At 42.4% G+C, this 26940-nt stretch overlaps 1 protein-coding gene across 1 annotated transcript; it reads right to left on the reverse strand.

The window, feature by feature from the left end:
• Positions 1 to 280: 280 nt before the first annotated feature.
• On the reverse strand, positions 281 to 26099 carry LOC131932473 (uncharacterized). The gene is made up of 11 exons (XM_059289382.1): positions 25980 to 26099; positions 14136 to 14247; positions 12856 to 12961; positions 12231 to 12325; positions 12005 to 12125; positions 10698 to 10764; positions 9844 to 9965; positions 8674 to 8761; positions 3882 to 4011; positions 3240 to 3338; positions 281 to 2513 (listed from the first exon to the last, which is right to left on the reverse strand). The coding sequence occupies exons 1-11, from the start codon at positions 26097 to 26099 to the stop codon at positions 295 to 297; spliced, it is 3279 nt and encodes a 1092-aa protein (XP_059145365.1). The 3' UTR covers positions 281 to 294.
• Positions 26100 to 26940: the final 841 nt, after the last annotated feature.

Consider the following 26940-nt stretch of genomic DNA (forward strand, 5'->3'; position numbering starts at 1 on the left):
AGTTTTAGTATAATACAAATCGGTTCATTATGAGTGAGTGACATTTCTATCACAAGATACAACTCCTTACAGACAAGGAGCGGTTAGAACACAAAAAAAGAAGTTAATGCTTGCAAAAAAAATTTAAAATGTCAAATGAAACAACAAATTATTCACTCTGGATAAGGGCTAAAATGAAACATCCAATTTATTGTTTAATATTAAACAAACAAGTCATGGAATAATTTAGTGCATAAAACATTGAAATAACATTTCACAATTGGTTGGTGTTTTCCTGAGATTGTTTTTTTTTTGTTAAGCCTTTGGAGGGTGGCTTCCTTGATTATTTGCACTGGAAACTGCCAAAATATCTGGCAATGTTAAAATAGTCGCTTGAGAATTCGATACTATTTTATTTTCTTTTGTTAAAGTTAAACTTTGTTGCTCACTTGTAAAGTTCTCGTGTGATATTGGTATACTCATAATTTCTTTCGTCAAATTAGGCAAGTACGAGGCGCCATTTTCTTTTTGGCCTGCTTGGTGAGACTCAGACAGTAAATAAAATATTAGGTCTGAGAAACTATTGTTTGGTTTATCAAGGTAGAAATGTTCTAAATTTAGAACAGGGACGGCGGAAGTCGATTGTTTGCCAATCAAATTTATGTCGCTGGATAGCAATCGATTGTTATTATCCAATATCGAGGATGGTTGTGACTCAAAAGCACCGTTGTGGGCGCGCGCGTGGTTATCAACAACGTGATTTTGATTCGAGCTTGTTTGCGATGAATCAGCTAATGAAGAACGCAGTATGTCAAAAAGCGACGTTATACTTCCTTGTTGTTTTGTATTGGGGTAACTGCGTGTTGTATTTAAAGAATAATTTGGCACGTTGTTGTCGTTTGGTTGTATATTTACAACATCGGCTGTTGGGTCCGTGAACGCCAGTTGCAACATTTGAAAAAGTTGTTGGTTTCGTTGATCTTGCAACCGTTGCTGACGTTGCTGCCAATTCGGCAGCGGCTGCGAGTGCATGTTTCCGTTGTTGTTGTTGTAGATGTTTTGTGCGGCGATGCGGTTGTTGAATATTCCAGGTTGTTGCTGATTAGGCTGGTTGTTAAGAAGGGTTGTCTGGTCAACAGGGATCCCGGGTTGGTTGGCGTAGCTCGAAGACTCGATGAACGGTTCGGTGTTGCTGTAGCCCGGATTGTTGGGAGGATGTGGAGCGTGCATGGTGGTTGGGTCTAACCCAGGCGGTCGTAAGCTGCCGTCTGAGAAAGTGGGTTCGAACGTCTGCTGCGGGACGCCGCTATAATACACGTTTTGTTCCGCTGTTGGCAGAGGCTCGTTGTAGTTTTTGTTGAACGTATCGGATTGGTGAGCCTGGGATGGACGCGACTCGCCGAGATAAGAATGTTGAGGACCCGATTTCATAAACGATGGACCAATCGTCTGCAAGGTTCTGCTCAAATCTGGTCCGTTGTTAAAGTTAGTATCACCCGGGGTGGGAGACGCGGGGTTAAATGGACCAAATTCTGGACCTGTGACGTCAGTTGGAGGTATGTTCTCGGATGGCGGGTTCCTTTGGTTTTGATTACGATTCGAAGGAAAATAATTCCCGTTGAAGAAGTTATTTCCCCTGAATGACTGGTGAATATTTTCGTTTTGTTGGTTGTATCTAGTTTGCTCGTAGGTTCCAAACCCATTCGGGTAGTGCTGGTTAGTTCTAGACAGCTGAAATCCTGCTCTGCTTTTACCGTAAATATCTCTTTGGTTCTGCTGTTCATGTAGCAGCTGTGAATGCTGTTGTTGTATTGATAACTGTTGTCTTTGCAAAGGGCTGGAGTTAAACTGATAACTCGTGATGGGGTTAAAAGGAGTGTTCGCGTTTTGCGAATCCGGAGGCAGAGTTTCATCCAGGATGGTGGTGGGAACGTGATGTTTGGTTGTCTCGGAGGTGGGCAGATGCTCATTGGCTTGCCTGTATATCTGACCTCTGGTGTTTCGTTCATCCCCCGGTCTGGGCACTCCTCCAGCTATCAAAGAATGCAAGAGACTACCCCCGCCTGTATTAGTTCTCATGTTCTGACTCGCGGTGCTGTCTGGAAACTGCCTCACCCCCGCGCGACGGTCTTGCGCCTGTTGGGAGATCTCTAACTCCAGTCTTTGAGTTTGTTCCTGCAATTCCTGCGTAGTATGATACCCGGATCTTGGTCGAACTAGGGATTGCGTTTCTCCGTTGATAAGAAGTTGGATATCATTAACGATGTTGATGTCGCTGTTGGAATTAGATGTTGGTAGGTTGTTGTGTACCTCAGGGGTTGTTCCCCAGACAGAGGTTGCTGGTTTAGGTTGGAGCTGGTTGGTGGTGAGGGGGTTCGCCGGCCAGGCGAGGTTGTTGAGTTTGGCTTGTTGTAACCCACAGGATTTGGCGCACAATGGGCGAACCGTGTCCTTGATGTTGCCTGTACACTCGCCTCGGCTGGCGAAAAAATCGCAGGTGGAATCTTGCAGGCTGTTGTGGGACGGGACAGGGTCTGAAATACATGGATGGTTTTACTTTTAGCTAGAGATAAGTTATTTAAATCGTATTGCTAGTAGGATCTGAAATACATGGATGGTTTACTTTTAGCTAGAGATAAGTTATTTAAATCGTATAGCTAGTAGGGTCTGAAATACATGGATGGTTTTAGCTAGAGATAAGTTATTTAACTCGTATAGCTAGTAGGGTCTGAAATACACGGATGGTTTTACTTTTAGCTAGAGATAAGTTAATTGAATCGTATAGAGAGTAGGGTCCGAAATACATGGACGATTTTAGCTATAGATATCGTAAACATAGCAAGGTCTGAAATACACAAAAGAAAGTCAATCGCCCCCTGCCACCCAGGTTATTACCCTTTCCTCTCCCCCCCCCCCCCCCCCCCCTCCCACCATTTTCCCTAACCAAGATAACTGAAGTTAACAATAAACCTATCGATAAACGCAGGTAATGATAGGGTCAGGGTTAGGATTTGGGATATAGTTAGCTAATTTTCTGTAGGGAATAAGTTTATTTAACACTGCCTGTTGCTTTGTTTAGCATTCTATAGAGGTGGGTAATTGACAGGGAGTAATATCGTAGACCTGAAATTCCTACAGGGTTTTTGCCACGCACACCACGTTTGAATCCTAAGTAAAGAGTGATGTTTATTAATCGAAGATCATATAGAAGATTTAATAAATGGGGTTGATGTGAGTTTAATAATTGCTTAATTAGTTACCGTTTGGTGAAGCTTTCTCGATGACTGCAGGACATTTACAGGTACAGGTATTGTCCAGGTAACAAAGATCTCCACACTGTATAGACTGGTGACACCCCGCTAAAACACAGGTAGAATAATTGGAATTCAGTGTTCATTAGTTAATTAGATCTATGTAAATAATGAGTATTTTGATGATAAAGGTTTAATTATCTTCATAATTGATCACATGTTCTGTTTTATCAACTTAGGTAAAATGATTGGATAGTCTATTACACCAACATTGATGGTATCAAAAAGTTATAGATATGTATATTACCAGCGTGCATTACTAAAATGTATTACGTCTAAAATTGTAAAACATAAAAACAACACATTTAGGTTAGTTTCTCTTGTATAAAAACGCTAATAAGGAACTAAACATGGAACTGACGTTTCGACCCTAGGAATAAGTAATTTAAAAAAAAAAACTTTTTCCCCCACAGCTCGTATGTTATGATGTTTACTTGTACTACAATTACACGTCATTACCTACATAGTGGTAGAATCTGATAATGTCATTACCTGCACAGTGGTAGAGTCTGATAATGTCATTGCCTGCACAGTGGTAGAGTCTGATCATGTCATTACCTGCACAGTGGTAGAGTCTGATCATGTCATTACCTGCACAGTGGTAGAGTCTGTTGACCGTCTCCACGTCATTGTACGAAGGCTTCTCGGCACGTCCAATGATATCCTGGTAGCGGCGGTCAGTTGTCTGTAGAGTGGTCAGATCAGGTGACCTGGCGAAATACTGGGGGGGGGGGGGGTAGAGTGGTCAGATCAGGTGACCTCGCGAAATACTGGGGGGGGGGGGTAGAGTGGTCAGATCAGGTGACCTGGCGAAATAGTGGGGGTGGGGGTAGAGTGGTCAGATCAGGTGACATAGCGAAATACTGGGGGTGGGGGTAGAGTGGTCAGATCAGGGGACCTGGCGAAATACTAGGGGGTGGGGTTAGAGTGGTCAGATCAGGTGACCTGGCGAAATACTGGGGGTGGGGGTAGAGTGGTCAGATCAGGTGACCTAGCGAAATACTGGGGGTGGGGGTAGAGTGGTCAGATCAGGTGACCTGGCGAAATACTGGGGGTGGGGGTAGAGTGGTCAAATCAGGTGACCTGGCGAAATACTGGGGGTGGGGGGTAGAGTGGTCAGATCAGGTGACCTGGCGAAATACTGGGGGTGGGGGTAGAGTGGTCAGATCAGGTGTCCTGGCGAAATACTGGGGGTGGGGGTAGAGTGGTCAGATCAGGTGACCTGGCGAAATACTGGGGGTGGGGGTAGAGTGGTCAGATCAGGGGACCTGACGAAATACTGGGGGTGGGGGGTAGAGTGGTCAGATCAGGGGACCTGGCGAAATACTGGGGGTGGGGGTAGAGTGGTCAGATCAGGTGACCTGGCGAAATACTGGGGGTGGGGGTAGAGTGGTCAGATCAGGTGACATGGCGAAATACTGGGGGTGGGGGGTAGAGTGGTCAGATCAGGTGTCCTGGCGAAATACTGGGGGTGGGGGGTAGAGTGGTCAGATCAGGTGACCTGGCGAAATACTGGGGGTGGGGGTAGAGTGGTCAGATTAGGTGACCTGGCGAAATACTGGGGGTGGGGGTAGAGTGGTCAGATCAGGTGACCTGGCGAAATACTGGGGGTGGGGGTGGGGGTAGAGTGGTCAGATCAGGTGACCTGGCGAAATACTGGGGGGTGGGGGTAGAGTGGTCAGATCAGGTGACCTGGCGAAATACTGGGGGTGGGGGTAGAGTGGTCAGATCAGGTGACCTGGCGAAATACTGGGGGGTGGGGGTAGAGTGGTCAGATCAGGTGACCTGGCGAAATACTGGGGGTGGGGGTAGAGTGGTCAGATCAGGTGACCTGGCGAAATACTGGGGGTGGGGGTAGAGTGGTCAGATCAGGTGACCTGGCGAAATACTGGGGGTGGGGGTAGAGTGGTCAGATCAGGTGACCTGGCGAAATACTGGGGGTGGGGGTAGAGTGGTCAGATCAGGTGACCTGGCGAAATACTGGGGGTGGGGGGGGGTGGGGGTAGAGTGGTCAGATCAGGGGACCTGGCGAAATACTGGGGGGGGGGGGGTGGGGGTAGAGTGGTCAGATCAGGTGACCTGGTGAAATACTGGGGGTGGGGGTAGAGTGGTCAGATCAGGTGACCTGGCGAAATACTGGGGGTGGGGGTGGGGGTAGAGTGGTCAGATCAGGTGACCTGGCGAAATACTGGGGGTGGGGGTAGAATGGTCAGATCAGGTGACCTGCCAAATACTGGGGGTGGGGGTAGAGTGGTCAGATCAGGTGACCTGGCGAAATACTGGGGGTGGGGGGGGGGGTAGAGTGGTCAGATTAGGTGACCTGGCGAAATACTGGGGGTGGGGGTAGAGTGGTCAGATCAGGTGAACTGGCGAAATACTGGGGGTGGGGGTAGAGTGGTCAGATTAGGTGACCTGGCGAAATACTGGGGGTGGGGGTAGAGTGGTCAGATCAGGGGACCTGGCGAAATACTGGGGGGGGGGTGGGGGGTAGAGTGGTCAGATCAGGTGACCTGGTGAAATACTGGGGGTGGGGGTAGAGTGGTCAGATCAGGTGACCTGGCGAAATACTGGGGGTGGGGGTGGGGGTAGAGTGGTCAGATCAGGTGACCTGGCGAAATACTGGGGGTGGGGGTAGAATGGTCAGATCAGGTGACCTGCCAAATACTGGGGGTGGGGGTAGAGTGGTCAGATCAGGTGACCTGGCGAAATACTGGGGGTGGGGGGGGGGGGTAGAGTGGTCAGATTAGGTGACCTGGCGAAATACTGGGGGTGGGGGTAGAGTGGTCAGATCAGGTGAACTGGCGAAATACTGGGGGTGGGGGTAGAGTGGTCAGATTAGGTGACCTGGCGAAATACTGGGGGTGGGGGTAGAGTGGTCAGATCAGGTGACCTGGCGAAATACTGGTGGATCCTTACGAGCGGAGAACGTGAAAGCTAGTTAAGTATATTAAAACGGGGCGGGTGAAATAGGTAGGAGAAATATTTTTCCCCATAGGTAGACAATGGTTTTAATTCAATAGAATCTCACTGATTAGAGATAACATTTAAAGAAACAAAACAGTATTTTATCGCCAAGTTGCAGTAATTGTTAAAAAAAAAGTAAAGATAAGTGTGGGAGGTATGATAATCTTTTCTATAAAGGCCTTTTGAGTAGATTCCTTTTTACACCGAGCGATCCATTGGGCAGACGAAGTAGAGTTGATATGTTTCTTGAAGGGATGGTGTGGTCAGCACTATGCCCAGCCACCTTTACTGGGTGGACTCAGGGACGTCCTACAGGGCAAGCATAAATTTAGTTTAATGGTTGACGTACCCTAATTATCTATACACCTTGTATCAATTTTTCATGAACGTACAGTTAAAAGAAAAAGAAATCTATTTTAACTTCTTAAATAGCCTCCCTTGAATCATCTCCCCTTGCCCTGCATTTACACATGTGTATACTGGGACTCCTCTGCTACGGGCCATCAATCGCCCTCTAATCAAATTTATTTTATCGACCTGCCCCAGAAATAAATGTGTTTACTCCGTATCGCCCGGCCATGGTAGGGGGGGGGGGGAGGTCTTCGAGGTTCAATGACAGGGAATAATGACTAATGCAATTATTTTATCGACTGGTATGCCTGGCAGGCCAGTGACGTCACGGTGACACGTGACTCGTCGGATGATAAGGGGTAACCGATACGCGGTATCGATATTCTGATAAACAATGCGAAAAATCGACGACGGCTATGGCGCTGGAATTCTCCACTTTGAAAGTTTAATGAGGTACAGCTTCTTAGGTCGATTGTTTCGTTTTTCTTTGATGTGGGCATTGTATTGTTTCATTTGTAGGAATGTTATAGTTTTGTTTTTTTCCTTTGTCTGGTATTGGTACTACAAAGATTCGATTTCGTTTTAAAATTAATGTTTCATGTCACTCGGTGTAAGGCTGTTAGGCCAGGCTAATTAGTATGCAAGTGACGTAACAGGGGAGGGGGGAGGCGAGACTGTCACGGTTCATTTGTGGGTTAAGTTACAATAGTCAGTGGTGTCGCTAGGTCGGGTGGCACCCGATGCGGCACCTCATGGTGTCACACCCCCCCCCCTTAATTTTATCTGTAAATTTTGCAGTTGGTTCCACCTCCATTCCTACCGGTAAAAGCTTTGAAGTATTAACATTAAATACCTTTAACACTAATGATGTTTATCTGGAGTCAGTTGTAAATACAGCTGGGTGTAGCATTGTTTTCTCTATAGTTTGCATGTTTACATCATGGTGTCACATCCTCCCTCCCTCGTCAGGATCGTAATTATGTACTTTAAATACTTTTTAACTCTAATTAACCATTCATTGAACTGGCAAAAAAACATGTTTATTCTATAAATCTTGCAATTTTGTGTCTTGGTGTCACCCCCCCCCCCCAGAAATGGTGTCACCCGGTGCAGTCCGCATTCCCCGCCCCCCCCCCCCCCCCCCCCGCCTCGCTACGCCGCTGACAATAGTCTAGGAGTTAGGGGTAGCTCGTCTGTGAGTTGAGTTTAACCCCGCGTGTTTATGTATTGTTATCCCAAGGTTGAATGTATGTATAAAAGTGGGAGCCATTGTGAGGGGGGGGGGGGGGGGGGGGCTTTTGCTGTGGTTAAGGTAACTGGTAGAAAGTTGTTGACGGCTGGGAGGGGTGTAGAGTGTATAAGAATATGACAAAGGAGTAAAAAGCTAAAAAAAATGACTATTCCAAAGGTTAAAAACGGTAACAAAAGGTGAATAGTAACGTTCCTTTTTTTCGAATATGATGGTCCACGGGGTAAATGATGTATTCACCGGTTTCTATTACTCTAAGACGATCTACCGACTTGAACCAGGATTCGAACTCGTAACTTTCGGGTTAGCAGTCGAGGGTTAGTGATCATGGTGTTAGTGGTGGATGGAGAGAGGGGGGATTAAACTGTTAAAAGAGGAGGCTTAAAGGATAGAAGGTAGGTCTGATCATTAGTTATAATGTAGAGAGGTACTGAACGTCAACAGGCGAGCATACATTAATGACATAAGGCACTTTTACTTTTTAAAGATAAAAATAATTATGTCTTCACTCATTAACTTATTTGCATCTTGTTACTGACCAGCCGTGATTTTTATTTTTTATTTTATGTTTTTATAAGCATTGAAGAAGACATCAACTGTATATCAAATTAATATAATTAAACAACAGAAAGATTTAAGAAAAAAATACTATCCGTGGATAATTGAAAGGCAAAATACCAACAAAAACAAAATTAATTATTTAATAACGATATTTCTAAATTAGTGGTGTTTAGTGCGTGGGATTAGAATCGTTAAGGTTAGTTCAATGCTGATTATTTTATTTTTTTACTTTATGGTGATTTAAATTACATTACTTACATTTCTTCCATAGTGCATGACGGATGTGTAATCGTATTTCACTGTCTTGTCTGTGATGGAGCCTGTCAGTAGTTTAGAGAATTGGTACCTGGGGGTCAAAGGTTATCAACAAGGTGAAAATAACACACCTGGGGGGGGGGGTAAAGGTTGTAGTTTAGAGAATTGGTACCTGGGGGTCAAAGGTAATCGACACGGTGAAAATAACATACCTGGGGGGGGGGGGGGGGCAGGTGTGTAGTTTAGAAATTTGGCACCTGGGGGTGAAAGGTTATCAACATGGTGTAAACACACATGGGAGGGGGGGGAGGACATGTGTGTTGTTTAGAGAATTGGTACCTGGGGGTCAAAGGTTATCAACAAGGTGAAAATAACACACCTGAGGGGACGCTTGTGTGTTGGGAATTAAAGTTAATCAAAAAGGTTAAAACATCACACTCGGATATGGGGAAATGTGTGTAGTTTAGAGAATTGGTTCCTGGGGTCAAAGGTTATCAAAAAGGTGAAAATAATACACCTGGGGGGGACAGGTGTGTAGTTTACAGAGTTGGTACCTGGGGATTAAAGGTAATCAACAAAGTGAAAACATTACACTTGAATTTGGGGATAGTTTGTAGTTTGGAAAATCGGTAAACTGGAAATGTAAGGTAAACAAAAAAAAATAAAAACAACAAATCTGGATCAGGGAAAAGGTGTTTAATTTAGTGGAGGTGTAATCTCTTCTTCTTCTTCGTTCTTAATTTTTAGTGTTGAAAGGGATCGAGATTTATCTCCAACACAATTAAGGATACGTGTCAACTGGTTATGCGCCATTGAGGCCATTGACTCCGATTTCAGCCTGCTTTTCTTTTTAGATTTGCTTCCATAGCCTTTGTCCAACCAAGAACAAGCTACAGGGCAACAGTTATTTGATTTTGGAGCTAACGAGCCTCATCTGCCCGAGGGTTCGAACTCGAGACTTTTCGGTTTAGCAACCATGAGCTTTACCGACTCGACCACGCCGACCCCCTTAGGTGTAATCAAAATTGACACAACACAACAGGGGGCAGGTGTGTAGTTCAGAGAATAGGTATCTGCGGGATAAAAGGTAACCACATAATGGACTAGTCTTGTGAACGGCATTGGATCGACACTATCAAAGTGTCGTACGTTACGTAACACTTATAGACATACCTCTCCTGAGACATATTCCGGACATTCTCCAACAAAACCCGGACATATTTGTCCCGGTCGTGCCTTTGGTGCTCGTGGATTAGCCCCAACACGTGACCCAGTTCATGGATCAAAATCCGTTTCTAAATTTAGAAATAAAGAGATATTTTAATTGCACAGTACAAGCTAATGATTAGTTGGGTTTAAGTTGATATTACAAGCTCATGATTGGAGTTGGAATTACAGTGGCAGTTTACTAAAGGAAAGTTTTAATACAAGTAATGCAATTTGAAAAATCGCGTTTAGTTTATTATATCTGAACTAATTTTTTAAAATCCACTTGTTAGTAAAAGCATTTTTAAATGACATAAACGAATATAACTTTTTTTGAAAAAAAAAGCATGTCATTAAGTCGGTGTCCAAAAGTTATGTCATTTCTTGACGATTTTACCCCTTGGCTTTACCACATCGTCAGATAACAAACAACAGACACAAAACTCTCTGTACAGAGTTTCCTCCAAGCATCTCCCCCCCCCCCCAAACCCCATCCCCGAAGAGTCCACCGCCCTCTCCCCCCCCCATGAAATGGAATTTATATAGGATATATATATATATATATACTTTTGACAGTGTCCGCCCCCCCCCTGGAAATTCTAGCCCCCCCCCCCCCCCCCCCCGAAAATTTCAAGTGCCCCCCTCCCCTGGAGAAAAATGTCTGGAAGAAACTCTGCAAGTTGTTCTTCTTTTTCATCTTTTAGGCTTCTCTACGGAATGGGGTAACACCCCTCCCCTATCTCGTACCGTGTCCATCCTCTCCATCCCCCGGAGAAAAAAATGTCAGAAAGAAACCCTACACACAAGAAACATTCACTTACAGATCTGCAGGTTTTAGCCAGGGTCACGGCCTGTTGACCACCAATACGTCCGATGTTGGTCGAGCATCTGAAAAATATGTTTGTGTTCATCACGTGACCAACGCTAACATCTACACACATACACGGGTCAACGCTAACATCTACACACATACACGGGTCATCATGAACATCTACACACATATACAGGTCAATATGAACAGTTACTCCGGTGTCTAAACAAATTAAAGTTATAATCAGTTACTGTAAAACAGTTTAGCAAGACAAGATTCAAGATCGTAGATTAACATTGGAATCGATTTAAGCACCAGTATCTAAGAAGGGTATGTAAGTGATAATTAAAATAAATGTAAAAATAAGGTATTAGACGTCTGAAAATTTATCGTACCACAGCGTAGGCGAATGGTAGATTGTTCGCCTGCCAACCCGAATATCACGTGTTCGGATCTCGGTTCGGACTCGGGACTGTCAACCCAACCCTGATTATTACCTAATATCACGTTTGGGAAAGTAAAGGCGGCTGGGCATAGCGCTGACAATGTACTTACATAGTATCTCTACTTCGTCTAACCGATAGATCTTTTGGTCTGAAATTGGAGCTTTACTTTACTGGGTTTTTGTTTAATATTTTTATATGCCTAGGTCACAGAAACAGGTAAGCTGTACTTTATCTGTACGTCCTACTGACAGACAGACCGGAATTTTATTTTTATTTTACATATATTAAAATAGCTAGAGGATCAGTGGAATAGTTACAACGCCCGAATACTGCTAGGAAGAATCCAACTTTCTGATACGTATCGTGTGCATGACTGTCCATGTTTCTTTCAGACAGTTTTCTTCAGGGGGGGGGGGTGTGGGAGAGATTTAAATTTCCGGGGCCTGGGGCGGACACTGTTGGCAGTATATTATATTTTGTATATAAATTATGTTTCGTTCTTGGGAGGGAGGGGTGGGTGTGCTTCAGGGAGGAGGAGGCGTTTCGCTTCCCCCTACCCCCCGAATAGATGCCTGAAAGTAATTCGGGTGACTTTTTTTTCTACATAAGTGTATGAATCGTTGTTTAAAATATTCATAAATGGATGGGGATGGCGTTAATAAAATGATGCTAGACTCCAGAGGCGTAACGACGGGGGGGGGGGTGGTGGGGCGCCAAAATAATCTCATTTTTGCTGCTATTTTGAATTGTAAATTTAAAAAATATTTGGGCGCCGGGAGGGGTCGCTACGCCTCTGCTAGACTCGTTCCTACATTCCGTCTTGTTATTGATGTATGTGTATCACTGCCAGACGAACACCCGCGAGCTTTACCTTCGTCCATCCCTGAACACGACGACATCGGTGTCGTCTGCACTGGCCAGACGGAACCGGATGCAGGTAGCTTTCTCCCATTCGGCCATCGCAGACAAAATGGCGTCTCTGTCTTGTGGAGCTGAGAATAACATTCGTAGTGTATTACCTACATTTGGAAGGTTCAGGCTGAACGTATTGCGCTAAATTTTGATATTACAAGTCTAGAAGAAATAGGCCAACTTACGAAATGTAAAGTTGAAGACGTATGGGATTATGCCATTCTTCCACAAGGAAAAACCATTAGCTGATGCCTGTCTTCTCTTTCTTTGCCCTCTATATCTGATAATTATATATATATATATATATATATATATATATATATATATATATATATATATATATATATAATTATATATATATAATTATATATATATATATATATATATATATATATATATATAGAGAGAGAGAGAGAGAGAGAGAGAGAAGCCACTATTATCCTTTGGATAACTATGTGTGTAGGGGGTCATTCCAAAATGTTCACGCTTGTTTGACGATATTTATCTTCCCCTCCCCCTCCTCCTCTACACTGTTTGTGAACCCGGACCATTGAACACACCATACCTAATGGGAATAGAACTCAGGCCATTGAACGCACAACGTACCATACGGGATTTAAACCGAGTCCATTGAACACACACTAAACCTAATGAGATTTGAACCCGGACCATTGAACACACACTATACCTAATTGGAGTAGAACTCAGAAATTAGACATACACCGTACCATACGGGATTCGAACACAGGCCATTGAACACACACTATACCTAACGGGATTCGAACCCAGGCCATTGAAAACACACCTCACCTGACGGAATCAAACATGGTGGCCTGTGAGGGGGTGAGGCACATGTCCAGTTCTGACAACTCACTGCCCTTCACACAGTCATGACGTGCGGGCTGGCTCTGGTCATCTGAAATATCCGGACATTATTGTCACGCTAGAAATATCCTGACATTATTGTCACGCTGAAAAATTGACATTTTTTACGCTAAAATATCCTGACATTATTTTCACGCTAAAATATCCTGACATTATTTTCATGCTTAAAAAATATCCTGACATTATTTTCATGCTTAAAAAATATCCTGAAATTATTTTCATGCTCAAAAAATATCCTGAAATTATTTTCATGCTCAAAAAATATCCTGAAATTATTTTCACGCTAAAAAAATATCCTGACATTATTTTCATGCTAAAATATCCTGACATTATTTTCATGCTAAAATATCGTGACATTATTTTCATGCTAAAAATATCCTGAAATTATTTTCACGCTAAAAATATCATGAGATTATTTTCTTGCTAAAAAATATAACATTATTTTCACGTTAAAACTAAATATCCTGAAATTATATTTATGCTAAAAAATCATCCTGACATTATCTTTACGCTAAAAAATATCTCGCCATTATTTGCACGCTAAAAAAAGACCTACGCAAAATATTTTGAAGAAATGGGTCCGGTAGAAGTTTTTTTTTTTTTTTTCAGAAATTGGAAATAGAAATGACTGAAAATTTGAGAGAGCTCAGAGAATAAGATCCTATACCTATATTAAATTAAATGGTTCTAAAATAATTTTCACAACAAAAAAAACTAAGTGTCGTTCTACTGCCATACAATAAAATCTTATTGATAAATTCAACTGCCTCTGCACTGTTAGCCTTGAAGTAATAATTAAACCAATAGATTGAAAAAAAAATTAGGGAAGGCGTGGTCGAGTGAAAGAGCGTTTAAATGCTACTCTCAAAAGTCTCGAGTTCGGACCCCCGGGCTAATGAGGCTATCTAGCGAGGGACAGCAACAAATATAGGCGAGAAAAAACTCGAAAATCAAACAACTGTTGTCTTGTAAAAAAAATTTTAAGTGAACAAAGGCTATAGAAGCAAATCCAGAAGTAAAAGTAGGTTGACGTTGAAGTTAACGGGACATCTAACAAATTGTAATACCAAATTGTTATTGAAGAAATCTCTCCAATATTTCAATTAAGAAAAAGTCACAATAACAAAGTGAACTAGTCTTTTGTAAGGTAAACAATATTTGCAAACGGTTATTATGTTAAGTATTACTTAGTGATCACTTCTCACCTGTGTTAGTGGAGGAGATTTGTGTGAACAAACTGTCGATTGGTACAGGTATCCCATGATGCCCCTCCAGAGTACTCAGTCCTATCTCAGCTAGAGGCTTCACTGTTTTGATCTAAGAACACACAATACACAAAATACATGACGTTAATTATTCTAGGTGTAGTAGTAATGTAGAGTTATGTTTTATAGGTGGTTTTTCCTTTATTGGAAACCGGTTATCAAGAGTGACTTCGGTGGGCCGTATTATAAGACGATACTGCGAGTTGGCCTAGTAGTTATAAGAAGAATGGTCTAATTAGCCTGGTAGTTATGAGAAGAAAGGCTTAATTAGCCTGATAGTTATGAGAAGAAAGGTTTAATTAGCCTGGTAATTATGAGAATAATCGTCTAATTAGCCTGGTTTTTATAAGAAGAATGTAACAATCTGGTAGCTTGTAGAATCGAAGGTATATTGATGAGGTGTGATTATGCGTTATTTTAATTATGATTTGATTTAGTTTATGTTTGTGTAAGCAACACAGTAGTATTGAATCCTAATGCATGAGATTGATTATTCATCATAGCCTTGTTTAAACAGGAAGAGGAATCTACCATACACTATATGAGATTAATTGCAACAGAGGTTAAATATAGATTTTACCCCCAAGGTCACTAGGAGGGTGTTTCCTAATTTATTTATCTTCCCAGCATGCAATCTGCAATAATGTCTCACATGATTAATTAATATTCAGATGTCAACATTAATTTTATAATTTTAGGCGGCATGTTTTCCTTGGGGGTGGGTAGTGCGGTCCACATTCAATGTTTCTTCCAGATTTTTTTCTCCGGGGGGCCACTTGAAATATTTGGAGTGGGAGGGGGGGGGGGGAGAGAGGGCGGACTAAAATTTCCGAGGGACGGAGACGGACGGACACTGTTAAAACTATATATTTTCTATATAAATTCCATTTCGTTCGGGGGGAGGGGGCGGTAGACTTTCTTCGATACAGCTTCCCCCCCCCCCCCCCCCAAGAGATAGAGATGCCTGGAAGACTCTGTCCACGTTTTTAAATCTTTCCGACGGTAAAAAAAAAGGAAATTATTGTTTATCAGCATGTTTGTAATGAATTAAGATGAATGTGATACGCAATGCCCATTCACCTTAGCCATATTTGTTCCTGTCGCTTTTTATGTACAAGTTATGAGAGTAAAGTTACTTTTTCGAACCTGACGGTCCATATGGGTACACGAAGTAGAGTTCACCTGTTTCTGTGACCTCGGCGTATGAAGAGATTGTGTGGTCAGCACTATGCCCAGCCGCCTTTACTTACCCTAACGTGACTTAGGTACCCATCAGACCTTGGTGGACTCAGGAGAGTTCTTCTTACTTGAACCAAGATTCGAACTTGAAACTTTCGCTACCGCTAGGCTACGTCGTCCCTTTATGTGTAAAAGTGTGTCCAAAATTTGACTACTACATGTCCAGGAAAGGAAAGTACAATGGACAAAGTGCAGGCCACACATACCATGAACCAGAGTTTCTTTCAGGCATCTCTTCAGATGCCCTCTTTCCCCCCTCTCCCCACGCCTGACGAAATATTAAAAAAAAACCATTTAAGTTATGTAGAATTAATACTTTGTCTCCCCCTCCCCCCCCCCCCCGAAAGTTTTAATGCCCCTAGCCCCGAAGAAACATGTCTGAAAGAAACACTGCCCTGCACATGTCACGGTCATTGAAACAGATGAACTCTACTTCATCTTTTCTACTATGTGACAAGGTCTTTTACATTGACTTTAAGTTGAGCAGATCAAAATATGACCAGCTGCCTCCACCAAACAAAAAAAGAAACGTATCAATTACAGACGGTGTAATTATTATTCATCATATCTATGAAGGGAACCAATGAAATTTAATGCTTATAGACAGCGTATATAGTCAACAACAGTACTTACAACAAGATGTAAAAAAAAAAAAACGAGTTAGCAGAAGAGTTCCATATTACCGTTAAAATATTTTTTGGATAGTATTTTTTTTCGTTTTTAGTTGTCAAGTTGGAAGCTCCTCCAACACACTTCAGTATCACGTGCCAACTTATGATGTGCCGTACAGGCTGTTTCATCTCCTAGATGGGTTACTGGACCCATCTATTCTACCGTATCAGCCCGGGGTTCGAACTTAGAGCTTTCGCTTTAGCATCCATATGCTTTATCCACTGGACCACACATATCCCTCTAAACTTTTCAAAAACAAGCGCTTTTAAAAAGGTATTTTCTAGAGTACCAGTCCTATTCAATTGAACATGATATCAAACTCAACAAATATTGCAGTAAACATAAGTTAATAGTGCTAATTAAGCAAATAGTGCTACTCTACACTAATAGACTTTATTAGAAAAAATGGCCGTTTATACCCTAATCCCCCCCCCCCTTCTCTAACAATTCCCCATCACATCGCTGTACATAACTGAGCGATCTTTCATTGAAGACGATGTATCGCTACTTAAATGTAGTTTTTTTTACTGCTTTATTCACAAGCCGGCGACCTACCTGCATATAAAAGCAACACCTGTAGAGGATTAGCTCAGTACAACGGGAGGAGTGTTCATTGAATGACATGAAATGACAGGTGACATGTCGCTAAATGTCATGGCCTAGGCTACAGGTAACGGGGAAACTCAGCGAAAAACTTTTTCGAAAAGTTTTCTTTTTTCTTAAAGTGTTTCCTTTTACATTTTTCAATCTGGTAGGGCAAATCAAGTTCACTTCAACCCTTTCTGTTAAATTCTTTCCAGTAAAATGTTAATGGGGTTATTGCTACACCCAGTCGCCTTTACGTTCTCTAACATAAGACACATGCTGACTGTAGTCCGCTTTTTAAAGTAGACATTAAAAAAAAACATGCTTAGTCCTCATTAAACAGAGATACAGAGAGACAGACATAAGGACCTACGCCCTAAACACGCAGACAATGAGTATCATTGTTTTAAATTTCTCAAAAACACTTAATCAAAGTACCTCTACTTTAATCCTATATCAATATAATTATATTCTGAGATAAAACATACGTATTTAGAAATGTTCTTAAAACTCTAAACATGGAAATAACATTTAGAAAAAAAAAGTTTGCTTCGGCGGGGAAATTGTTTTTTCCCCAAGAATTACTTGAGAGGGTAATTACTTTTGTAAATTCGGTTAAAATAAGTCTTTGTAGTCAGGTTAGACTATTGTCAACAAAATATAAAACCATCCCTAAATCATAACCTAGTACTTAGAATAACCATAACTATTAATTTAATAAACTAGTACATAAATCAGTTTTAGATATTAGAAGTCGTTTTCTTTCGAATACACACTGTTTTTAGATTTAAAATGAGAAATTGACCCAAAAAAAATGACAAAATTTTTAATTATATGCAATATCATTTTATAGTATTGCATTCAATGTCCTTTTTAGATAAATTGAATTGTAACTTGATGTTACATTTGATTTACCGCAGTGGTTCTGAACCTTTTTGGAGTTACCGAACCCCATCAGTTTCTTCTGCACATTCACCGAACCCTTTTTGAAGTTACCGAACCCCATCAGTTTCTTCTGCATATTCACCGAACCCTTTTTGAAGTTACCGAACCCCATCAATTTCTTCTGCACATTCACCGAACCCTTTTTGAAGTTACCGAACCCCATCAGTTTCTTCTGCACATTCACCGAACCCTTTTTGAAGTTAGCGAACCCCATCAGTTTCTTCTGCACATTCACCGAACCCTTCTTAATATGTCTATCATCCGCACTGACAAAACCCAATATGAATAATATAAGTCGTGTGTTTTGACCACCGCCGAACCCCTGAGACTGACTCACCGAACACCTGGGATTCGATCAAACCCAGATTAAAAATCACTGATCTACCGCAATACAAAAAAAACCAATGACTGAAAACTGTCCAAGAGCTGGTGGGTTTCGAACTCATGTGTTTTTACCTCTTTGTCTTCTTCATCTACCGGAAGTTCTTTGGCTCCACGTGATACAGTGATGACTTGCAATAAGTAAACAGTTTGTGCTAAGTGAAGAAACATTCCCATTGTCCTACGTCTACATCCGTTATTGGGGCGAATTATCTTTTCCACTTATATCCAACATGAAATCCACTAAATAGCAATAAGAAATCCACTTAAGAATCCACTTAAGAATCTACGATTTCAAAACTTGAAAGAACACTTAACGCGGGTTTTTCAAAAGTGAATTCATTATTTCCTTAATTATTAGTGTCGGCTAATTGAATGTCAAGCTACCGAATACTCTCGCACTAAAAACCGATTTTCTCGTTAGGAATACCAATTCCTGAAACACACAAACCAAAATTTACCGATCAGTTTTACAATTTTGTTTTTTATTAGAGAAAAAAATACTCATGTTACGTAAGTATTCATTGTTTTAAAAAGTAACCCTACTGTTACAAATCAGACTGTGCTTATACATTTTATTGAATTTGTAACACAAGTTCAGTTAAGTAATTCAACACAATTATTTCGTAATTTTAAATTATTTGTATTGATTACCAAAAGTTTCAAAATAAAAACCACACTTTAAAAAACAAATTCCACTGAATCAAGCCCACCAGTGTAAAAATGTATGAAAACGTCAGAGAAAAACTTTACTCTGTAAAAATTTATAAAACAAAACGGAAGTATGTATAAATTATTTCAAAGAAACATGATTGAAATAGCATGCGCATGCGCGAAGTCTGCTGATTGAGCGAGTAGCAGGTCATGGGATGACGTAACATGCAAGACGCCATCCATCACCCGCAAGCTGACAGCTGCACACAAGTTATATCCACTTAATCCAGGAATAATCCAGGATCTCAATCCAAGAGAGATTAGCATTGGCACCGCTAAGTCTCAGTTAGATTCAGGCTTACGACAAATACCAGCCAAAATGAATTGTTGCTTGCATTAGTATTGTTAGGTTATAATCACAGTGTAAGGTTAACTGCATACTGCTAAACAAAAACAAACATAGACAGAAACATATTATATATATATACATACATAATGCATATATGTACATATATTATTATATATATACATGTATTATATATATATATATATATATATAGATATATATATATATATATATATATATATATATATATATATATATATATATTGACATGTTTACGATTTTCTTATTTCTGCTAAATGTAATTTTAAAAGTTAATGAAGTAGATGTTTATTTATAGATGTTCCCGGTATCCGTTTTATTTAAGAACAAGTTCAGTTGAAAAGTTTATCAAAACAAACGTTTAGTAAATATTAATATTAAACATCAATCTCCAACTTCTAAATAAACGTTCATTGTCGGTATGACGTTCAATGGAAGAAATGGTGGAACTTTTCCATTCTGTTCTAGTAGTTTTAATTAAATGTAAATTTGTAAATGCCGTTTTAGCATTTTTCAATGTACTCCATTCTAGCAGTTTAAAATGTTAATGTATCCAGATCTAGCAGTCTTAAATGAATTCAGTTTCTAGCAGTTTTAAACATAAATGTATTCAGTTCTAGCAGTTTTAAATGTATTCTCTTCCAGCAGTTTTAAATGTTAATGTTTCCAGATCTAGCAGTTTTGAACGTAAATGTATCCAGTTCTAGCAGTTTTAAATTTATCCAGTTGTGGCAGTTTTAAATGTTAATGTATCCAGTTCTAGCAGTTTTAAATGTATCCAGTCATAGCAGTTTAAAATGTATTCAGTGTTTAAAAGACTGCTAACTAGCAGGTCGTGTACGGACCTTATGTGTAGTTTAATCATCGTAAACAAAAACAGTGACAGTATTACATCTGTAAGATGTTTACAAGACACAGCTGAATTGTCAAGCCCCCCAAAAAATATTGTCTAAAGATGATTTATAGTTGTCATGATGTCATACAGCGCGGACATCAAACGAGGTCAAGGGTGGGGGTGGAGGTCGGCCGCCAGGGGTGGAGGGGAGAGATTGATGAGGTGGGGAAAAGGAAATGACAATGAACGATATGGTGATATGGCGGGATCGATGAAGGGTTGATGTTATTCAAGCGTTTGGTTGAAGCTGCGTTAAAGTATGTGTTTGTATTGGGTCTGACATAATGGTGTGGTGTGGTGTGTTGGCATGATGGTGTGGTGTGGTGTGTTGGCATGATGGTGTGGTGTGGTGTGTTGGCATGATGGTGTGGTGTGGTGTGTTGGCATGATGGTGTGGTGTGGTGTCTTGGCATGATGGTGTGGTGTGGTGTGTTGGCATGATGGTGTGGTGTGGTGTGTTGGCATGATGGTGTGGTGTGGTGTGTTGGCATGATGGTGTGGTGTGGTGTGTTGGCATGATGGTGTGGTGTGGTGTGTTGGCATGATGGTGTGGTGTGGTGTGTTGGCATGATGGTGTGGTGTGGTGTGTTGGCATGATGGTGTGGTGTGGTGTGTTGGCACGATGGTGTGGAGTTGACATAGTGTTGTGGTGTTGACACGATGAATGGGTGTCTACATGGTGTTACGGTTTTCATTAGGTGTAGTGATGTTGACAAGGTGTTGTGATGTTGATATAATGAATGGATGTGTACTCGGTGTTGTGATGTTCATAAGGAGTATTGATGCTGATATGGTGTTGTATTGGTCACATGGTGTTGTTGTGTTGATATGATGTTGTGGTGTCGATATGATGTGGTCGTGTTGTTGCATTGTGCTGTGATGTTGTGGTATTGTGGCATTGTGGTGCTGTGATGTTGTGGTGTTGTGGCATTGTGCTGTGATGTTGTGGTGTTGTGGCATTGTGCTGTGATGTTGTGGTGTTGTGGCATTGTGGTGCTGTGATGTTGTGGTGTTGTGGCATTGTGGTGCTGTGATGTTGTGGTGTTGTGGCATTGTGCTGTGATGTTGTGGTGTTGTGGCATTGTGTTGCTGTGATGTTGTGGTGTTGTGGCATTGTGGTGCTGTGATGTTGTGGTGTTGTGGCATTGTGCTGTGGTGTTGTGGCATTGTGGTGCTGTGATGTTGTGGTGTTGTGATGTTGTGGTGTTGTGACATTGTGGTGCTGTGATGTTGTGGTGTTGTGGCATTGTGCTGTGATGTTGTGGTGTTGTGGCATTGTGCTGTGATGTTGTGGTGTTGTGGCATTGTGGTGCTGTGATGTTGTGGTGTTGTGGTGTTGTGGCATTGTGGTGCTGTGATGTTGTGGTGTTGTGGTGTTGTGGTGTTGTGGCATTGTGCTGTGATGTTGTGGTGTTGTGGTGTTGTGGCATGTGTTGTGGTGTTGTGGCATTAGGCTGTGATGTTGTGGTGTTGTGGCATTGTGGTGCTGTGATGTTGTGGTGTTGTGGTGTTGTGGTGTGATGTTGTGGTGTTGTGGTGTTGTGGTGTTGTGATGTTGTGGTGTTGTGGCATTGTGCTGTGATGTTGTGGTGTTGTGGTGTTGTGGTGTTGTGATGTTGTGGCATTGTGCTGTGATGTTGTGGTGTTGTGGTGTTGTGGTGTTATGGCATGTGTTGTGGTGTTGTGGCATTAGGCTGTGATGTTGTGGTGTTGTGGCATTGTGGTGTTATGGCATGTGTTGTGGTGTTGTGGCATTAGGCTGTGATGTTGTGGTGTTGTGGCATTGTGGTGCTGTGATGTTGTAGTGTTGTGGCATTGTGCTGTGTTGTTGTGGTGTTGTGGCATTGTGGTGCTGTGATGTTGTGGTGTTGTGGCATTGTGCTGTGGTGTTGTGGCATTGTGGTGTTGTGACATTGTGGTGCTGTGATGTTGTGGTGTTGTGGCATTGTGCTGTGATGTTGTGGTGTTGTGGCATTGTGCTGTGATGTTGTGGTGTTGTGGCATTGTGGTGCTGTGATGTTGTGGTGTTGTGGTGTTGTGGCATTGTGGTGCTGTGATGTTGTGGTGTTGTGGTGTTGTGGTGTTGTGGCATTGTGCTGTGATGTTGTGGTGTTGTGGTGTTGTGGCATGTGTTGTGGTGTTGTGGCATTAGGCTGTGATGTTGTGGTGTTGTGGCATTGTGGTGCTGTGATGTTGTGGTGTTGTGGTGTTGTGGTGTGATGTTGTGGTGTTGTGGTGTTGTGGTGTTGTGATGTTGTGGTGTTGTGGCATTGTGCTGTGATGTTGTGGTGTTGTGGTGTTGTGGTGTTGTGATGTTGTGGCATTGTGCTGTGATGTTGTGGTGTTGTGGTGTTGTGGTGTTATGGCATGTGTTGTGGTGTTGTGGCATTAGGCTGTGATGTTGTGGTGTTGTGGCATTGTGGTGTTATGGCATGTGTTGTGGTGTTGTGGCATTAGGCTGTGATGTTGTGGTGTTGTGGCATTGTGGTGCTGTGATGTTGTAGTGTTGTGGCATTGTGCTGTGTTGTTGTGGTGTTGTGGCATTGTGGTGCTGTGATGTTGTGGTGTTGTGGCATTGTGGTGCTGTGATGTTTTGGTGTTGTGGCATTGTGCTGTGATGTTGTGGTGTTGTGGTGTTGTGGTGTTGTGGTGTTGTGGTGTTGTGGTGTTGTGGCATTGTGCTGTGATGTTGTGGTGTTGTGGTGTTGTGGTGTTGTGGTGTTGTGGTGTTGTGGCATTGTGCTGTGATGTTGTGGTGTTGTGGTGTTGTGCTGTGATGTTGTGGTGTTGTGGTGTTGTGCTGTGATGTTGTGGTGTTGTGGCATTGTGCTGTGATGTTGTGGTGTTGTGGTGTTGTGGCATTGTGCTGTGATGTTGTGGCATTGTGCTGTGATGTTGTGGTGTTGTGGTGTTGTGGTGTTGTGGTGTTGTGGTGTTGTGGTGTTGTGGTGTTGTGGCATTGTGCTGTGATGTTGTGGTGTTGTGGCATTGTGGTGTTGTGGTGTTGTGGTGTTGTGGCATTGTGCTGTGATGTTGTGGTGTTGTGGCATTGTGGTGCTGTGATGTTGTGGTGTTGTGGCATTGTGGTGCTGTGATGTTGTGGTGTTGTGATGTTGTGGTGTTGTGACATTGTGGTGCTGTGATGTTGTGGTGTTGTGGCATTGTGCTGTGATGTTGTGGTGTTGTGGCATTGTGCTGTGATGTTGTGGTGTTGTGGCATTGTGGTGCTGTGATGTTGTGGTGTTGTGGTGTTGTGGCATTGTGGTGCTGTGATGTTGTGGTGTTGTGGTGTTGTGGTGTTGTGGTGTTGTGGCATTGTGCTGTGATGTTGTGGTGTTGTGGTGTTGTGGTGTTGTGGCATGTGTTGTGGTGTTGTGGCATTAGGCTGTGATGTTGTGGTGTTGTGGCATTGTGGTGTTGTGGTGTTGTGGTGTTGTGGCATTGTGCTGTGATGTTGTGGTGTTGTGGCATTGTGGTGCTGTGATGTTGTGGTGTTGTGGCATTGTGGTGCTGTGATGTTGTGGTGTTGTGATGTTGTGGTGTTGTGACATTGTGGTGCTGTGATGTTGTGGTGTTGTGGCATTGTGCTGTGATGTTGTGGTGTTGTGGCATTGTGGCGTTGTGGTGTTGTGGTGTTGTGGCATTGTGCTGTGATGTTGTGGTGTTGTGGCATTGTGGTGCTGTGATGTTGTGGTGTTGTGGCATTGTGGTGCTGTGATGTTGTGGTGTTGTGATGTTGTGGTGTTGTGACATTGTGGTGCTGTGATGTTGTGGTGTTGTGGCATTGTGCTGTGATGTTGTGGTGTTGTGGCATTGTGCTGTGATGTTGTGGTGTTGTGGCATTGTGGTGCTGTGATGTTGTGGTGTTGTGGTGTTGTGGCATTGTGGTGCTGTGATGTTGTGGTGTTGTGGTGTTGTGGTGTTGTGGTGTTGTGGCATTGTGCTGTGATGTTGTGGTGTTGTGGTGTTGTGGTGTTGTGGTGTTGTGGCATGTGTTGTGGTGTTGTGGCATTAGGCTGTGATGTTGTGGTGTTGTGGCATTGTGGTGCTGTGATGTTGTGGTGTTGTGGTGTTGTGGTGTGATGTTGTGGTGTTGTGGTGTTGTGGTGTTGTGATGTTGTGGTGTTGTGGCATTGTGCTGTGATGTTGTGGTGTTGTGGTGTTGTGGTGTTGTGATGTTGTGGCATTGTGCTGTGATGTTGTGGTGTTGTGGTGTTGTGGTGTTATGGCATGTGTTGTGGTGTTGTGGCATTAGGCTGTGATGTTGTGGTGTTGTGGCATTGTGGTGTTATGGCATGTGTTGTGGTGTTGTGGCATTAGGCTGTGATGTTGTGGTGTTGTGGCATTGTGGTGCTGTGATGTTGTAGTGTTGTGGCATTGTGCTGTGTTGTTGTGGTGTTGTGGCATTGTGGTGCTGTGATGTTGTGGTGTTGTGGCATTGTGGTGCTGTGATGTTTTGGTGTTGTGGCATTGTGCTGTGATGTTGTGGTGTTGTGGTGTTGTGGTGTTGTGGTGTTGTGGCATTGTGCTGTGATGTTGTGGTGTTGTGGTGTTGTGGTGTTGTGGTGTTGTGGCATTGTGCTGTGATGTTGTGGTGTTGTGGCATTGTGCTGTGATGTTGTGGTGTTGTGCTGTGATGTTGTGGTGTTGTGGCATTGTGCTGTGATGTTGTGGTGTTGTGGTGTTGTGGCATTGTGCTGTGATGTTGTGGCATTGTGCTGTGATGTTGTGGTGTTGTGATGTTGTGGTGTTGTGGTGTTGTGGTGTTGTGGCATTGTGCTGTGATGTTGTGGTGTTGTGGCATTGTGGTGTTGTGGTGTTGTGGTGTTGTGGCATTGTGCTGTGATGTTGTGGTGTTGTGGTGTTGTGGTGTTGTGATGTTGTGGTGTTGTGGTGTTGTGGTGTTGTGATGTTGTGGTGTTGTGGCATTGTGCTGTGATGTTGTGGTGTTGTGGTGTTGTGGTGTTGTTGTGTTGTGGTGTTGTGGTGTTGTGGTGTTGTGGTGTTGTGGTGTTGTGGTGTTGTAGCATTGTGCTGTGGTGTTGTGATGTTGTGGTGTTGTGGTGTTGTGGTGTTGTGGTGTTGTGGCATTGTGCTGTGATGTTGTGGTGTTGTGGTGCTGTGATTTTGTGGTGTTGTGGCATTGTGCTGTGATGTTTTGGTGTTGTGGCATTGTGGTGCTGTGATGTTGTGGTGTTGTGGTGTTGTGGCATTGTGGTGCTGTGATGTTGTGGTGCTGTGATGTTGTGGCATTGTGCTGTGCTGTTGTGGTGTTGTGGCATTGTGGTACTGTGATGTTGTGGTGTTGTGGCATTGTGGTGCTGTGATGTTGTGGTGTTGTGGTGTTGTGGTGTTGTGGCATTGTGGTGATGTAATGTTGTGGTATTGTGGTGTTGTGGCATTGTGCTGTAATGTTGTGGTGTTGTGGCATTGTGGTGCTGTAATGTTTTGGTATTGTGGTGTTGTGGCATTGTGGTGCTGTAATGTTGTGGTATTGTGGTGTTGTGGCATTGTGGTGCTGTAATGTTGTGCCATTGTAGTGTTGTGGCATATGATGCCGTGAAACCTACGCATTTTAAACCCGTACAGTGATAGCAGCTAAAATGTTCTGAATGAAATGTACACGAAAATCAAGTGCGATACCATTGTTAAAGTGCCTAAATTCGTTCAGAACGTCACATTACAAACTGTTAAATGATTTAGAAAAGTGTACAGTACACATACTAATACTGGACTACAAGTAAGGTCCTTCCACTTACAGAAATGAAAAACGAAAAGGAGGAGAGGGAGGATAATAGAGTTTTTTTTAATCGCAGGCTATAAAAAATAGGGCATTTAAAAGAAACCAACACAAGAATTACCTGAAAGTGGTTGTTGTTTAAGAGTGAAGAAGAGAGGAAAGAATAATATTTTAGCCCTGAGATATTCTTATCTTTCAGCGGCAAAGAGTTGATGTTCAAGATAAGAAACGTGTTTGATCGCTGCCAATAAAACCAGGGCAGGTAAAAGAAAACCAAACAAGAATTACCTGAAAGTGGTTGTTGTCCCAGTCCTCGTTCCCAAAGGTACCAGCCCCGGCAGTGTGCAGTGATGTCAGAACCAACATGGCTGACCAGTACACCAGGCTTCTTGATCTTTTCGTATTCATTTTTTTCTTTCTGGAGGATTGGTTGGAAACAATAAATCCACATTAATGTTTAGGAGAGGCTTTATAATAATACTAGCCTAAAACTGAAGGTCATTGTAAGGGATTGTGCAATACACTTTATTACACGAATTTTTGCCATTTGACTAACCGATTATCATATATGACGTTGTATAACAATTGAATAGATAACCACCTCTCATAAATTATTTTTAAGAGATTCATCTCCTCCCCTCATATACACATATGTGTACGCACACTCAGCGACTAAGTAAAGCTCCAATGTGACAAGTGAAGTAGAGTTCACCTGTTTTTGTGAGCTCGGGATATAAATGGATAGTGTGTTCACCACCATGGCTAATCGCCTTCGCTTTCCTTAACCTGAGTTAGGTACTCAGGGACGTTCGACTGACTTGAACCCGGATTCGAACTCGAGACTTTCGGGTCAGTCGTCCAGCGCTATACAACGACTAAATTTTGTATTATTAAAGTGTGATGTTTCAAAATTAGTAAGGGGCCGTCCATAAACGACGTGACAATCCTAGGAGACAATGTAGGATCTGACTTTTTGTGCCCAACTGTGACGCGGGGAGTTTGGGAGGTAAAAAACGTTTTAAAAAGCGTGACATCATATATGGATGACGCCCCCCCCCCCCCCTAAGACGAATAGTAGACGCATCAGAATATGTCACTTGTTATTCAATTACTGTAAGCTATCACTCAGTCGTTTGTTTTTAAATTTAGTTAGGTCAGTTGTTAATGAAATATAAAGAAAATCAACATTTGTCTATACCGCGCTATGCAAATATCTATATATATATAATTCTCTTCTTGGAGACATTTG

Source organism: Physella acuta, unplaced genomic scaffold (assembly GCF_028476545.2).
Source record: "Physella acuta isolate Inbredline_101_S28 unplaced genomic scaffold, ASM2847654v3 ptg002184l, whole genome shotgun sequence".
NCBI lineage: Eukaryota > Metazoa > Mollusca > Gastropoda > Physidae > Physella > Physella acuta.

What these genes read in the sequence shown, in the direction of transcription:
- LOC131932473 (XM_059289382.1), bottom strand. Translation starts at nt 26,099, where the DNA reads ATGAATACGAAAAGATCAAGAAGCCTGGTGTACTGGTCAGCCATGTTG. An exon ending in GGGACAACAACCACTTTCAG is followed by an intron (nt 14,248 to 25,979) that starts GTAATTCTTGTT and finishes GTGTGTTCTTAG; the next exon opens with ATCAAAACAGTGAAGCCTCT. An exon ending in CAGACTCTACCACTGTGCAG is followed by an intron (nt 3,339 to 3,881) that starts GTAATGACATGA and finishes CCTGTGTTTTAG; the next exon opens with CGGGGTGTCACCAGTCTATA.